The sequence below is a fragment of the Harpia harpyja genome, chromosome 1 (assembly GCF_026419915.1).
Source record: "Harpia harpyja isolate bHarHar1 chromosome 1, bHarHar1 primary haplotype, whole genome shotgun sequence".
NCBI classification, from domain to species: Eukaryota; Metazoa; Chordata; class Aves; order Accipitriformes; family Accipitridae; genus Harpia; species Harpia harpyja.
Window position 1 is genome coordinate 103,703,888 of NC_068940.1, and position 16,026 is coordinate 103,719,913.

General features: G+C 47.4%; 1 protein-coding gene across 3 annotated transcripts in view; it reads left to right on the forward strand.

The window, feature by feature from the left end:
• The window catches only part of LOC128150927 (mitogen-activated protein kinase kinase kinase 3-like), an 82,011-nt gene that overhangs the window by 47,839 nt on the left and 18,146 nt on the right, over positions 1-16,026 (forward strand). For all 3 annotated transcript variants that reach the window (XM_052807721.1, XM_052807739.1, XM_052807732.1), the window contains exons 5-7: positions 318-417; positions 7,058-7,171; positions 8,717-8,828. In XM_052807721.1, coding sequence (XP_052663681.1) covers positions 318-417; positions 7,058-7,171; positions 8,717-8,828 — 326 coding nt within the window. The remainder of the gene's footprint in view (positions 1-317; positions 418-7,057; positions 7,172-8,716; positions 8,829-16,026) is intronic.

Consider the following 16,026-nt stretch of genomic DNA (forward strand, 5'->3'; position numbering starts at 1 on the left):
ACTGACCAGTGCCTCATCCCGCGTCTTCTCCAGTGAAGGGCTGCTGGACTTTCTTCTTTTCCACCGGTACTTCACAGCAGGGGGAGGAGCAGAGGGGCTGCACTAGGATTTTTGGTAGATGTTCTTGCAGGGTAGGTCAAGTCCCCTCTTGGGCATAGCAGACAAGCAGCATTTCTATGAGTGTAAAAGCAAGGAACAAGCTTTATGCTTCATGATGGAGGAATATGAGTCCTTTCTTCTGAATTGTCAGTCTAATCCCAAGTTCCAGTATGCTTCTACTAAACTGAGACTATTGTTGTATTTGTTTGTGTATACAGGATTATCCAGTTTCCAAGACCAGTCAAATTCAAAGAAGTGGTGCAGAAGGTCACAGATGCTTTTGGACAGACGATGGACTTAGTCTGTGTGAACAATGAGGTACTCTTCTCCTTACTGCTAAGGGGGAGTTTTAGGGTGCTTGGTGCCCACTTCAGGATTGAGCAGTGGTTTGTTCTTAAGGCCCTAATTTAGTGTTGTACATGGATGTAAAGAAAAAAATCTTAATTTGTGGCTCCCAGCTAGTGAACGTGCAAGAGCTGTGGTCTGGACACAGCTCAGTTGGATTCTCAGACTCTAAGCCAGGCTTTTCCCTTCTCAAAACTATTTCAATTAAGGCCTATTAAATGGTGACACAGGAACATTGTCTTTCCCCCAGAAGAAAAAATCCCCCTAACTCAAACAGGGGGAGGAATCAAGTAACTGAGATGATGGAGACATTGTCAGTTCAGCCGTGCAGTCAGCAGCAGTAGATGTTTTCCCATTAACACCCTTGAGGCAATAGGGCCAACTTTCAGAGTGCATCTGGCTGGTGAGAGCACTCACAAGGCAGAGAGGAGAACGGCCGAGACCAAATGGCTTTCCTGAGAGCCACATGAAGTGTCTGTAGGCTACTGCGTGTTTGGTTTGGATATGAAGCCTTCCCATCTTGGGGGCAGTTGCAGGAGCATGAAGTCCAGAGCATGAGGGACAGTGCTGCTAACACAGCGTACTTTTATCTAGCACTGACTTTGTTTCACCCCAAAACCCCAGAACCATGTGCATGTTCTTGTGGTCAGGTCTGCAGTGAAATGTGCATCACTGAAGGTTCCTCTAGCAAGTTCTGTGGCCACATACAATCAGCCAAGAAACCCTCCTCTGTGATCCTTGCATTTCAAGGCTTGAAGACCTTTCTTCTCCAACCTTCTTCATAACATAGGCCACCGTGTTTTTCCAGCTTTTGCTTTGAGCCCAGCACTGTGTCTGAAAGGAGGGTACTGATGAGGGCCTTTACCTATGTCCTGGTTTCTGTTGGGATAGAATTAATTCTCTCCCCCATCCCACTGAGTGGGGGGGCAGTGAGCGAGCAGCTTTGTAGTGCTTAGTTGCTGGCTGGGGTTAAACCACGACAACCTAGAAGGGGGCAATCCTTGGCATCTGTTTTGGCATGCTGAGTGTTTTCTTGTGAGGCATCTTGCCATGAGCTGGGCAGGCATCTGGAGCCACTGGACTCTCAAGGTGGTTTTGGCTTTGGGAAGGAGGAGAGGGTCAGATGACAAATAGGTGGACTTTTAAAGACAAATTCTTTTGGATCTGTCCTGACAGCTTGCTTGTTAAAGTATTAATTGCAAGTGACTAAGAGCCTTTCATTAAGGTATGAATGGAGAGAGAGGTCGTGATGAGAGCTGTCTTTTTTTTTTTCTTCTTCTTTTTTCTTTTTTTCTCCCTTCTGTTTCAATGGAGATTTGATCCACAAAAAAGTTGCTATTCTTTTATAATAGGGACCTCATGATACCAAAGTGTCCACTGGGTTTTGGCTTTGAATGCAGTCCGGTTTCTAATCTTGGGCATTCTCTGACAACCCTCCTGGGAAAAGCCTGCCATTGAATTCTCCAGGAATGACTCATTTCATTCCAGGTTTCTTTCCACTGGAAGAGGAATTTTTTCCAACAGCAGCAAACAGAAGCTTAAATAATGCATTTTATCCCATGTTAGAGACTGTCTTCCTGGGCATGTGCACAGAACATAGCAGGACCATGAGCAGGCATTTGGGAACTCCTAACTTCTTATGGTTGAGGATGACTTTCAGTGTTTTGTTTTTCTATACATAAAAATTCCTCCTTGTGAGGACCCGTATCTTTGCGCAGAGGTCTGAGCAGTAGTAATTCAGGATTGTTATTGTGGAAACACTATAAACAGACAAAAGTGACCTTTGGGGAGATAGCCTACATGTCCACATGGTGACACACCGGCATCTGGCTCCTAGCGCATTCTGGGTCAGGTTTTTGTTTCATGACTGCACATCTCAGAGGTAGCCTGACCCCAGACTCGTTACAATTAAATGTTTCACCCTTTCTTCATGCTCAAAGGGAACTGTGCAGTAATTCTTTGTTGCCACCAGATGTTTCTCCTGCAGTAGCACCTTGTAGACCAAAATTACACTGAGGTCAACAGGTCCCTACAAAAGCTCACTAAATGGCAGTCCCTGTCCCGGTGAAGCAGGAGTCCTGAAGCCAGGATCAGCAAGATGAGCATGCCAGCTGGGTGGAGCAGGGGCATGCATGAATCACATCCTGGTGGGACCATGGAATCAGCGGGCTTGGGCTGGTATAGATAAGAGTGGGGCCTGGCTGTGGGTGTACCGCATGGGGCATGTCTGCATGTACTAGGCTGGGCTCACCTTTCTGATGAGTGGGACAGCAAAATCTGGCCTGGCCATGGACAGCATGGCGTGGTGTTTTTCAGACAGTCGGCTGTGTTACGCGTTGAAAGACTGGCTTATGTGGCAAATGCTCTGTCTGAATTTGATCTGTATGCACTGCTAAACAGCTGCTCCAGGTCTGACTAAGTGTTACCTTGTCATTCCATCTGCGTGACCAACTTGTGATGTGACCTTGGGCAGAACACTGAACCTCGGTGTGCCACCAGTTCCCTTCTGACCTCCCCTTGCTTGTCTCCTCTGAGGCTGTCCCTCAGCATCATTTCAGAAGGTTAGGGAGAGTTAAAGCCTGGGGAAGTGGTAGAAGCACCATTACAGGGGGAGGAGATAGAAGCATATTTAACAAACATTTGTCGAGAATTGTTGATGCCAGTTGGTCCTGCATTGGGCAGGAAGATGAACTAATTGACCTCTCGGATTTTTCCCCAACCCTGTTTCCTACTATTCTTTGGCTTTCTGCAGTGTCTTACAGAGTGAGGTCTAGCAATATTGTTGTAGTCGGTAAATACGCACCCTTTGCACTCACTTTCTTAGACTGCACTGGTTTGACTACCAAGTCCCATACTAAAACATTAGGCTCCAGGGGAGTATACTATTTAAAAGCAAGAAGAAAGTCTAATAAGCTCTATTTAGTGAAACTTCTGTGTAGGTAAACTTTTCTGTTCATCACGGCTGCTCAGTCTGTAGACAGAATAAACCTGTTTACTGGAAATGCACCCTGGCAATTACTTCCATGGTTCTGCATGAGTCTATATTTAGTTTCATGCCTAGTAGATATCTGTTCCTGATATCCATATGTGCCACAGTCTGGAAGCCAAATGGAGCAAAACCTACTTGCCAGATGTGGGTAATAGGTAAAGCCAAGCTAAATACTGGCTCCAGTCCCTTTTATAGGAGGGCAATTTCTGCCTGATGTTTTTGGCTCCTCTGAAGCAGGCATGCAAACATGTTAATGTTGTGATACTGGAGTGAGATGGAGTGACCTGCAGAACATTCTGTTCAAAGCAGCAGCTGAGGGATTGCTCTGAATGCTTGTGAGGAGCTCAGTAAAGGGATGGGTGAGCAGTGGGACTATACTTACAGTTCAAAGTCAAGTTCTGCTTGGTGGTGAAACGCGAGGGAGCGGCTCTCCACATTCTCATTTCTGTTTGGGTGAGTGTAGGAGAGAAGGCTTGTCTGCTTGATGCACCTGTGGAGTCCTTGTGAACTTCAAGAGGGTCAAACAGTGCACCAAGAGGATATCTCTTCAGCTCTACTGCTTAAGGAAACAGACTGTCTGAGAACAGCTGCACAGCATTTGGGAGACATATTCAATACCATCTTTGATATCTGCTGTGAACATGGGTGATTCATTCGGATCCCAAAGTTTAACCATGAACTGTGGTCTAACCATTTACTCCATGAACCTGCTGAGAGCCCTGAATAGTTGATATCTACCTTGTGAGTACTTTCCTTTCATTCATGTCTAAGCCCTGTCCCAGACTGGGAATCTGTTTCCAGCCTTGCTTGTGAGGCCTAGCCCAGACAAGACTGGTGTTGGTGTTCTCTGTAACCCCACCAGCTGGTTAGGTCCCTTGCTTGGGAGGTAAGGGACATCTTCCTGAACTTTTCCCCATCTGGTTTGGTTGAGAACTCTTAAGTCCCTGCAGCCTGTAGGATATCCTGGGGCAAGGCTTTCTCAAGAGTTCCTCTTGGAATCTTTTTCCTACACACAAATAACTGAATAGTTTTCAGACAAAGGGTGCACAGCCTGATCATCCCTCTTCCTGGGTGAACGTGCTAAATGCTTTGCTCTGTAGTCTCTTTTTCTGTCTTGTAGAAATTTCTCAACCATGTTTGCATACCTTACACCAGCAGAGCACTCCTAGCTCAACCTGGAGTTCATTGCTTAAATATCATTTGAGAACTGGCCTTGTCTTTCCTCAGCAGTCACCACTGCTCCCAGCAATTACACCTGGCAGCTTCCTTTTCTCACCTGTTAATCCCATTTCTGGGTATCTAACTCTCCCATGCAAGCTATAGAGGTCCTGGGTATCTAGTTTGGGACTGTGAACTCTACAGAATAGCAGGTTGCATTAAACTTAGCTATTGCAGTGCTCCTTTGCAGACCTGGATTATAGTATCTCGAAGCTGGGTGCCTAAGGTAGCTATAAGCTCAGGACCACCTGCTATCCACAGCTGCGGGAGCTTGGCTTTCTTGGTGGGATGTTTTGGGCCCCCTACTGCAAGAAGGACATCGAAGTTCTGGAGCGTGTCCAAAGAAGAGCAACAAAGCTAGTGAAGATTCTAGAGAACATGTCTTATGAGGAGTGGCTGAGGGAACTGGGGTTGTTTAGCCTGGAGAAAAGGAGACTGAGCTTATCTCTCTACAACTACCTGAAAGGAGGTTGTAGTGAGGTGGGCGTCGGTCTCTTCTCCCAAGTAACAAGTGATGGAACTAGAGGAAATGGCCTCAAGTTGCGCCAGGGGAGGTTTAGATTGGATATTAGGAAAAACTTCTTTACCAAAAGGGTTGTCAAGCACTGGAACAGGCTGCCCAGGGAAGTGGTGGAGTCACCATCCCTGGAGATGTTCAAAAAATGTGTAGATGTGGCACTTAAGGACGTGGTTTAGTGGTGGACTTGGCAGTGCTAGGTTAATGGCTGGACTCGATGATCTTAGTCTTTTCCAACCTAAAAGATTCTATAATTCTATGACAGTGATGTTAAGCCTGATATTTATCATATGAAATAGGTGGCCTGCATATGGCTCGGTTCCCTGTCTGCAAAATGGGGAAGAAAGATAACCTTCCTATCACACAGGAGAAGAGAAATTCAATCCAAACCTTGAGGTGCTCACACTGTAGAAACAGCCACCATGCGGACATCTAAGATGGAGCTTGGCGGGCTCAGGCTATGATCCTTGGGTGGAGGAGGTGACTGTAGCAGTTTCTTGAGGTGAAACCTCATCTCTGTTGGCCAGGGCCCACAGTTTTCCATTGACCTGGTCATCCCCAAAGTCCTAGCCTCAGTGCACACAGTCTGAGGTGTATTTGCCTGTGGGCCAACAGCCAAACCCTTGGCAACACCCTGGGATCAAAAAGGTAGACACAGGCGGCTTTTGAGTGTAGTCTTCTGTGGCGGTTGATCTGAGGTGCGTTTGCTGTGGCTGGTGGCATGAACCCTGATCACTCAGAGGGCTGAGCTGCCTTTCAGGAGTTCTGGGCAGCTGTAGCTCCCAGTAAGACCAGTGAGAGCTTTCTGGGAGCTGTGGCTGCTCGGTCCCTTTGGTAGGTGGAACTGCTGTGTACTTTGGCACAGGCATGAGTATAACGTGCTGTGTTGGCTGGAGTCAGTGCCAATGCCCGAGGCAACCTACAGAGGCTAAGGCCTGGTTTTTATGAGATTAGGCAGAATGGCCCTGAATGAGGGGCAAAAACTTGTGTTTTTAATCTTAGCCTAGGGCAGCAGAAGGCCACGGAGCCACTCTGAAGTGCAGATGTGTTGGGCGTTGGAAGCTTTGCAGGCTGTCTGCAGGACGTGGTACACCACACAGCAATGTCAGGAGGGTCAAATTCCAGCAGGAGATACGAGGGCAATAGTCTGCCACTTACCAGGAAAACATTAGGACCTTTAGCTGCCTGATAGACACAGTACTGTGTAGCGCTCTGTTCTATTTAGCTTATAAAGAGCAGAGGATGAATTTTCCCTGCTGGGGGTCAAAGAAGTGGTTCTTGGAGGGAGAGCGATGTACACCTTTCACATCAAAAGGGAAGAGACTCTTATTTGTGAGACGTTCCCCGATTTCACCTGATGCCCAAACACTAGGGAGACTGTGTCAGTGTGCAGGAACACAGGTTGCAGCAGTAGGGAAGGCCACTGAGGATCTACCAGAGTAAATCCTTAGGTGCAGCTCACTGCTTTCTTGTAGCACCATTGCATGACTGTCTTCCCAGGAAGAATGTGTGGGGCTGTTTTGGGGCTGCATTGCCTGCAAACTCCAAGATCAGAGCAGCCCCAGAATAGCAGGCAGCAAGCCTAAGGTTTTGTCTCAGCCCTCTCCTCTTCCCACTAGCTGAATTGGTGATGTGACCTTTAAGCTCTCTCCTTGCAGATGTTTTTTTGTTGTGATTTTTTTGTGTCTGTTCCTTGGTAGATGAGAACTTGGAAGAAAATGTTAGAGTTCGGCAAGCTGGAGGGCATGGGGGCTCTGTTTTCCATCCGCCTTCTTGGGTTCCTCCCTCATCCCCCGATTCCCAAGCAGCTCACTGCAAGGATCTGGCTTCCTCTGTTTACCCAAAAGTGTGACACTGCCGTGCTCCGGTGTTTGTTCAATCCCTTCCAGCTCCTGATCGCGCTGAAATCCCAGGAAGATTTGGACAAAGCGATGGAACAGTTGGAGCTGAGCCCTTCCCTGAAGAGCCTGCGGATCCTTGTGAGCGCTCCAAAGAAAGTGAATGTGAGTCCTTCACCTTCTCTGCTCTTTTGTGTCTGGAGCGAGATGCCTTGTTATTGTGTTGGGGAGTGGAAACGAGTCTCTTGACGGTGCAGAGCAGAGGGCAAGCTGGTCATGAGGGGGGTCAGCCCTGCTCTGGCTCAGCTGTTTAGAAATCTTCCTGTGGTGGCAGCACAGAGACTGAGCTCAGTTCCCTCTAGCTGCTCCTGCATCCTGTGAAGGGTTAAATACCACACTGATCCTCAAACAAGGTTAAACCCCAAGAGAACCCCTTGTGCTTTCTGCCTAGGGATGGTGTCACCATTCCTCTGTAGCCTCTCCTCCATATACAAGGTGATGCCCTGGCCCTTGCCATGATGGGTGGCAGCATGGGGACTGTTCCCTCCATGTGGTGCTGCAGTACTAAAGGCCAGGAAGAGCAAACTGGAGAATCCTTCAGTCTCATGCAGGACTGTCTTTTTTTCCTTATTTATGTATTTGTTTTTCCCGAGCTCAGTGGTTTTGCAGTTAAGCCTGTTAGCTTGACCTTGCCTGCACAGAGTGTCTTGCCAAAGCACATGTCGTGCTGCCCCAAGCATAGGCTGTAAAGCAAGGGATTTGCAGATGTTGCAACTCTGTTTCTTCCTTATATTTCCTAGAAGTACCGGCGAGACTGGGAGTCTTGAAACTCACAGTGCTTGTCCTCATGCTGCTGTTGGTGCTCGCAGCTCCTGGAACTTCGCTCCTTTTGAGAGGCTCTCAGAAAGTGCAGGGATCAGAGTCCCAGGGGAAACTGAGCCATCAGTTGGGGTTTCCTCAATCCTGGGCAGAAATGGGGCAGAAATGGGGCAATGCCCTAGCAGCTGTGGGAACATAGCACTATTGCAAGTCGGCTACTAAGAGCAGGGAAGCCAGGTAGATTCATGCATACCTTTGAGAGTAGGTCCATCTCTTCCTGAAGCATGTAACCATGCTCCTGCACATCAGAACATACGGTTCCAAGGTCATACATAAAATTGTCACAAAATCACAGCACACTGTAGCGTGTTATTTTGGTAAGACTCAGTCACTACCATTTAAGTTACCAGCTGGATATGCATTTCTTTGCTTTCCCCCTTATATGTCTTCCCTAGTAGAGCCTGGTCCTCCACTCTCTGTTCATCTGCTCTGTCACAGAGGAGCCTCTGCAGTGCCTAGGCTGCCACTGAAGTCTAGGGAGCATGGAAGAGAGGCTCTGATTTTGGGATTGCAAACTTAGGTTCAGGCCAGGGATCAGTATCTGTATCTATCTGGAAATAATGCAGTGCAGAAACAGTCTTTTATGTCAAATATCTGTATTTACCATTATCAACTGGACCTTATTAGATTATTTCAGTAACAGATGTGAATTGTTTGTGAACGATTTTTGGATCACTCTAGATTATGTGCATAATTTTGTTTGTTGTTGTTTTGGGGTTTTTTTAATAGTTCTTGGGTAATATGGTAATGGGGAGCCAAATACAGGGTTTCACATGGCGTGTCCACAAGGGCTCTGGCTGAGTCTGATCATTCCCTTTGTCTGATTACCAGCTACTCCAGCCAAACAACAGTAAACAGCATGAAATGAGGATCTCCAGATCCATGGGTGATATCATGGGATCCCTGTACAAAGACTCCGAGAGGACGCGGAAGTATTCAACAGGTTAGTGAAATGCAATGCTTTGTGGGGCGTTTTGTGCTATTACAAGCTGCCCACCATCCCCTTTCTCTTTTCTGTCACAACCCTGTAGTTGCTACAGTCTGGGCGGCCACCCTGATGTCTCCCACCAGTAACTCAGTGCAGTTGGTGCTTATCCTCAGCCCGAGGAAGAGAGTCTGCAAGCTGCACAGGTTGGATGAGGTTGTGATGAGCAGAGGCACGCTGGGCATGAAAGCTAAGAAGAACAGGGGATCTGACGTATAATTTGAGGGGGGAAATGCACTGATAAAAATCTCCAGTGAATTCGATGCTACTGAGCTTTATCAAAGTGAAGAATGAGGATCTACAAAAAGCCAAGGCTTTCTGAGACCTTGACATACTTATTTCTGTAACCACCTGCTGTTCTCTCGGTGTCTCTTCCCCTTTCCCAGTTAGCAGAATAATGTAGCTGGATGGGCTTGGGTTCCTTAGCTCCTGAGCTGGGACCAGCTTCACCACTGGAGGACCAAATATGTGTCTCTGTGCCACCAATCTGTTCTTGCTGGTGAAATGAAGTCTGTGGTAGCTGCTTTTGTGGTTTCTCAGGAGAGTGGATGTGCACAGTGTTTTGCAGTGGTCGCATGTCAGATGAAGGGGAGCATCCCTTTCCTTCAGAGGTGCTGGGAGTAGATACCTGCAGCCTCTGAAGCCAGGCTGGCAAATGCCTAGTGTCTTCTTGTAGCCCTGCAGGGACTGGAGTTTGTTTGTAGCCTTGTGTGGTCTTTTCTTTGGTTTTCTGTGCTTGAGTTTATGCTTTTCTTGCTTTCTAAAATACTCTGAGCTTTTTGAAATGACAAGTATTCTTGATAAACTGTCTGTAGGACCTTTTGTGTGAAGAACCGTGTAGGATTTTGTAGAGAGCAGCGTGCCTTGTGCAGAACTCGTAAAGCAACCCATAGGACTGTATAGCAGGGGTATAATTATTCGTATTACAACCTATAGGCAGGACTAACGATTTTGTCATACAGTGGATGTTCTCTGCCATGTCTGTGGGTGCTGGTCACAGGGTAATTTCCACAGATCCCTATTGTTTTCGTACAATTACTCAACTGTAGAAATGACAGCATTAGAGGCCTCAAATAAAGCGGGTCTCTCCTATACAAATATACATGAAGATACACTTCATCCTCCAAAGATCCTCTGTACTTATATGGCAGCAAACAGTTCCAAACTCTTTTCCCTGTGCAACAAAAGAGTATTTTTCTCCAAGGATTTGCCCTTTCTCTGTCTCATAGCCTGTGCTGCCTTGATAACATATCCTGTGGTTTGTTGCATCTCAGACAATGATATATAGGAAATGTTCTTCTAGGATAGGTCCATTATAGCCCCTTGTGCAGCCCTGCCCAACTCTTACTGAAGCCAGGGGTGGGTGGTACATGTATAAGAGCTCTCTTTGAGCCTTGTGTTTGGATGTACTAGGGTTGTCTTTTTCTATTGTGGTTTTTTTTCCTAGCTCACATGGCTCTTGAGAGTTTGCCCAGAGTCTGGCAGAGTCACTAGATGAGCCTGAATGAAATGCACACACAAATACATGGTAAAGCACAGAGCCTCAGCAGAAACTGTGCTTGAGCAAAACATCTCTGCTGCTCTTTTTTTGGCACTTGTTAAGCTGTTAATGTAAGCCAGCAAAGAGCTGTGGCACCGGGAGCTGTCACTGTTGTGTGAACTGAGCGTGATGGGCAGAATTGATTCCATGTGTAGCTGTGCTAGGGAAATCAGTTCTTGCAAAGTTAGACTTTCCTACTAACTTTTATGCCATGCTTTGGCCTTTCCGTACTGTTTTGGAGCTGCTGTAATACCAGGACAGTTCCTGACCAGGACTGCACCACTGACTGTGAGGTGTCACTACCTTGAAGAGCACCCTGTAGATAAGACGAGGCAGACAAAGGAAGAGATATCAGCTCTGCAAGGGTGAGAGCCTGAGGTACAGATGGATTTTGAGAGAATGCCTGAGTAGCAGGGCGGAGGAATGGGTGTAATGTGCTGGTTTAATCTAGGTAACGGAAGAGAAGGACTGGGCAGCACCAGATGTAGCATGTAGAGTGTGCTAACGTTGGGATCTTCAGGATGGTCTGCATGTTGATTGCTAACGCACCAAAACCAGTGTCCTTGGTGCTGTTAACATAGGTAGCAAAAGTAACCAATCCATGCTACAGTCATCCCCTTTTTTTTTTTTTTTCTTCTTCTTCTCCATGCAGACCCTCAGTCTTGCTCTGAGTTTGAAAAGAGGTTGCAACAAAGTCTATGCATGGTAACATGGAGTTATCTGGTGTCTGTATGAAGCTACTGCAGCTCTGCTTAGGAGGTGTTCGCAATCCAGCAGATTCATCTTTTTGACCTCCTGAGTCAGAACTGGGTAATGTAGCAGCTGGGCAGAAACTCCAGTGAGCTGAAAGGGAGAGCAGTGTTTCAAACGGAGCATAAAACTGAACATCAGGCAATAGATAGAGATGATCCTGTGTTGTGGTTCCATGAACCAGGGATTTCACTGAATTGGGTGGATAGTCAAAAGGCAGCCTAAGAGGCTGGGATTTCTGTAGGAGAAACTATTCTTCACTTGCAGTTGCAAAGTATTTCACAGTGTTTGCTTTTGCTGTCATTAAAGTGGTTGCTGTCAAAAGAGGATCTTAACTCAGTTCAGCTTTTCTCTTGAAACCACATTTAAAAGGAGATTTAAAGTGACTTTATAAAAAAAGGTGGTTCAGGGTCATGTTCTCAGTGTTTCTGGGATGTCTCATGTTTTTCTGCTGACTCTGCCATGTTAGCAGCAGCAAAAAATAATAAAACTACATGTTGTTGGCACAAGCACATTGGAAGGGGGGTAGATGTTCTGGGGAAGATTTGGCTATTTTTGCTACTGCTGGACAGAAAATGTCTTCACTCCATGTCCCTGAAAAACCTTATGCAAAGTCAATATTTTCTCCCCCCCCCCCCCCCCCTAAAATTTTTCAGTGGAAATCCCCCCCCTCGCCTTTTTTTTTGGGGGGGGGGGGGGGGGGGTAGTGGAAAATGTTCCAGTTTCTTAGCGTCCAGCATCTGCAAATGTTCAGCTGAGTGCCCGGAAACTTTGGCTAAAATCTATTTGGGTTCTGGATTTTCAGATAACTGAGGGTTGTTTTTATTTACTTGGAGGAAATACATGTTTCGGAACATTATCCACAAATTATTCAAGAGCCCCATTCCAGAATCACTGTTTCAGTGTAAACATTTGCCAAAAGCTTGCTTCCCCAAACCCCCGGTGGCAAACCAGGTTGCTGAGCCATGGCATCATGTGCCTGCCAGCCCTCTCCAGACCAGGAGCAAATGCTGGTTGAGTCCAGGCTGTCAAATATGGACTAGCCATCGGAACAGCAGGACTTTCGCCTTGGAGAATTGCCACGGTAGTGATGGTGCCCAGGTTTTCATGGGTGCCTGGACACATGTGCAGCAGCATCTAACCCCTGCTAGCACACTGGAAGGATTTGAATGCAGATCTCCAGAGAGAGATGGCGCAAAGACTTTGCTGGTGCACAGGCTCACCAGATGACTCTGAGAAACAAAGGCCTGGAGGTGATATCTGTGCCATTAAATTCACAGGGCCAGGACACGAGCACTGGTTGGCCGTTGAGGAGGTTGCTTAATCATAGCCCGTTCCCTGGCCAACCCTGTACTGTTGACTGCCATCCTAGCAGTGCCCAGGTACAAACTGGGGTAGCATGGGCTACGGACCTGTTGCAGGAGTTGGGATGGATGAGACCCCCCCTCTATTTTGAGAAGAGGAGGAGTATTTGGCTGTGTGCATCATGCCAGCTGCTTTAGGGCTTAGAAAATGGGCTCTGTCCTGCTTATTAGTATAGAAGTAACCTGAAGTTTGCCTTAAAGCAAGATCTAGGAATCCATCCTCAAAGGGTCAGCATAGAGAGGAGGGAGGCTTGTAGGGGTCCCACTGAAAAAGAAGATATCAAGGGAGATTTGGTCCATCTGCTCACACCTCCCCTCGACAATCACAGAGTGAGAAATTTCCTGCAGGTTTACCTCTTCTTGTGCTGCTGCATCCTGAGCCCTGTGTTTCTGCCAGGGCTCAGCGGAGCGGCACATCTTGATGTCATGTCCCTCGTTCAGCTCTGTGGCGACGTCATTCCAGGGCTGGGCTCTCCGTGGCTGCAGCTGTGAGCGTAGGCGGCTGCCAACAAACCCTCCCCGGCTCTGACTTTTAAGGGGCTTCTCTCCTCCATCGGGACCCCTGCTTGATGCTGATCAGTGATGGATGAAGTTTTGGGAAGGACCTGCCAGGGCAGGGAAAGGGTGAAGCCAGGGAATGTGAAGGCGGAGGGAGGCCAACCCTGGCACAGGGGAGCTGGCTGTACGTGCAGCACCACAAACTCTGCACATACTGCATGAAAGACACTTCTTAAAAATAACAGAAGGGAACATGAAAGACCCCAGTAGATGCCAGCAGTGACTGTAAGTCTCCATGCTGGCCTGGTTCACCCTGCTCAGGACATGCTGTGCCCTAGTCTCAAATATATAGCTTTACATAGTGTGTGTAACATGGAGCAGGAATCCCTTCCCAAAGCACCTTGCTTCAAAGGGTAACTGAGGTCAGATGCTCAACCGGTGCCAATCTGCAGAGTTTCTCTGAGTTCAGGAATCCTGAATAGACCTGCTGAGATCCGGCCAGCATTCGGCTTATAAAGAAGTGCCTCAGAGCCTGCCCCATCCCCACTGGGTCTGAGGACTGGAGCTGACATGTAATCCTGTCGACCCCAGGAGGACAGTCCCATGAGGATCTCCTCGCTCTGCCTGGTGCTGCTGCTGTTTCTTGAGTATTAGGTCAAGTGCGAAGACCATCCGTGATGTGTCAAACAGGCACATCTGCACTTGTCTATTTCTTCCTCTGCCTCTGGGTTGGTAAAGCACCATTATCTAATATATCCAATATGCCTTGTGTTGCTCCCACTATGAATTATGCCTGCCATCGAGTACCACAGTTGCTCTTTCTCCCTGACCCCTATTTTCCATTCCCCCCACCAGCAGCACTGAGATTGCCTGAGGTTTTGTTAACGGGGCACCATAGGGCTGGAAGCAGGGGGAATCAACCTTGGGCTCTGGGGCTCTGCTCCCACCACCTCCTCATGTTCCTCCCAGGCAGATGGGCATGCATGGTTGCAAAGCAGCAGCAATCAGTGCTGCTGGAGGTGTGAAGCTGCATAAATTACTTTGAGCAGTTCTTCTACCCAAACAGCCTGGCTGAAAGGGATCTGGTTCAATCCAGCAGTTTGCAGGTGTGCAAAAGCCTAAGCATTTTGTTTAACTTCCTTGACTGCTTGGAAATGACTAGTGTCTTATCCCCTTTTACAGTTTTTGGCAGGAAGTGTGACTCTGGAAGGTCAAACACAACTGACCTGATGACTGGGAGTAGTTGTTACAGGCAAAGGCTTGATGTGAGATCATGTGAAGTCTTTACGCTTGTGATAAATCTCATTTAACTCCCTGGGTTCAAAGTCAAACAGGGCACATGCAGCTCTTTGTAAAATCCGAGTCAAAGACTTTCTGGGCAATGAGTGGGTTGTTGCAGCAAGAGATCCCAGCACTGCATGAGCAGACCCACACCTCATCATAGCAGTAACAGAAATGCTCAACAGAGCTAAGATACAGTGGTTACACCACGCCAAATCCTCTAGCAGCTTTTTGGAGCAAGAGCCACCCAAATGCCCTTATGCTGCATTCTGGATTGACATCTGCTAAGCAAACGAGGGGATGATAATGCAGTGATTTATCCAGGGTGCCCGAACTGTTAAATGGTTAAACGTTTGTTTATTTATCTTCAAAGAGAGGATGCCGTACTTCCCAACTGGTTTTGTTTTTAGGGCTGGTGGAAAGCCAGTTCATTATGAGCGCCGCAGCACTCGAGAGATTCTCTCCCCTTGATCTTGGCATTACTTCAGTTGGACTTTTTTCACTGTGTTCTTATCCTGTAGGAAATCTGTGAAGGAGAAAATAGGAAGAAGAAAAAAAGTAACTCAAAGCCACATGACTCTTATTTTTACAATCTGAGCAAGGAGTCTGTAGGAAGATGTACCATGGGACAGAGATATCTATGTATTTGCTATAAATTCAGCAAGCCTGATTTAGTGATCTTTAATGCTGGTGTGACACTGTTAACGTTAGAAGCTCCTGATGCGTATCAGCTTAAGTGAAAGGTGGGGACTCGGATTTGCAGTGTTGATCACGCGGATGGATTTATGCCAGAGATCAATCTGGCACAGTAACTGTGATGCGGAATAGCAGCAGAAGAGGCAGAAGCATTGTGCTGATTGATCAGTGTTGACTATTCATGATGGGATAGGCCCCTTCCCAGTACTTTCTTTTGCAATATTGTGCTTAGCCTGGGCATGTTGTTACCAAATGGTAGTAATGAACCAAAGAGTTGGCAAGAGTGCTGTAAAAATGGATACAAAGTGTAAGGAAATGCATCTCCATGTGCTTTCTAACTTTTCAAGGATGGGTGCTTTCTAGAACTCTGCTTGAAAAGAAGTTTTGTTGTGTGAAGGCTCACATTGCACAATGCTGCCTGGTTAAAGCTCCAGCATGGAACAGTACAGACCTCCGTCAGCAATTCCTTGCCATGAAGCGCTGACAGCCCAGGGATGGAGGGGAGGGACTGCAGAAAGACAAGCGGAGCCAAGCCTGTGCATCTGGGCCAAGTGAGGGCAACACTCCCTAAAGCCTGAAAAGGCACAAGGAATCGGTTAGGGTGGATTTGGGTGAATAAGGGGGAGGAATGGGATGTCCACGTAAGGAAGCTGTGGAGTTCTCTTCCAGAATAGAAAACCCTCTTCTGCAAACGAGCCCTGAGGGGGAGCCTGTGAAAGCCTTGCTGTCTGTGCTGAGGTGCAAACTTAGGGGTTTCCAGGTGGCTCTGCCTAGTGTGGAGGCTCTGCCAGCTGCAAGTGTGGAGTCTCTGGGGCTACAGACGGGGGAGGCAACTCTCCCTTGGCAGGACATGGGACGAGCTGATCCCGTAGATTGTTCCCCTCCCCATGGTTCTCGGCTTTGAGGGCTGGTTTTAATTCCTCTTTACTTTCGTATAGGAAGGGGAAGAGAAGAGGGGTATTTGAGTTCAAACTGTTTTCCATATAAGAAGTGTTAAAGTGATGTTGCACTGAGTTCACCTGAGCTG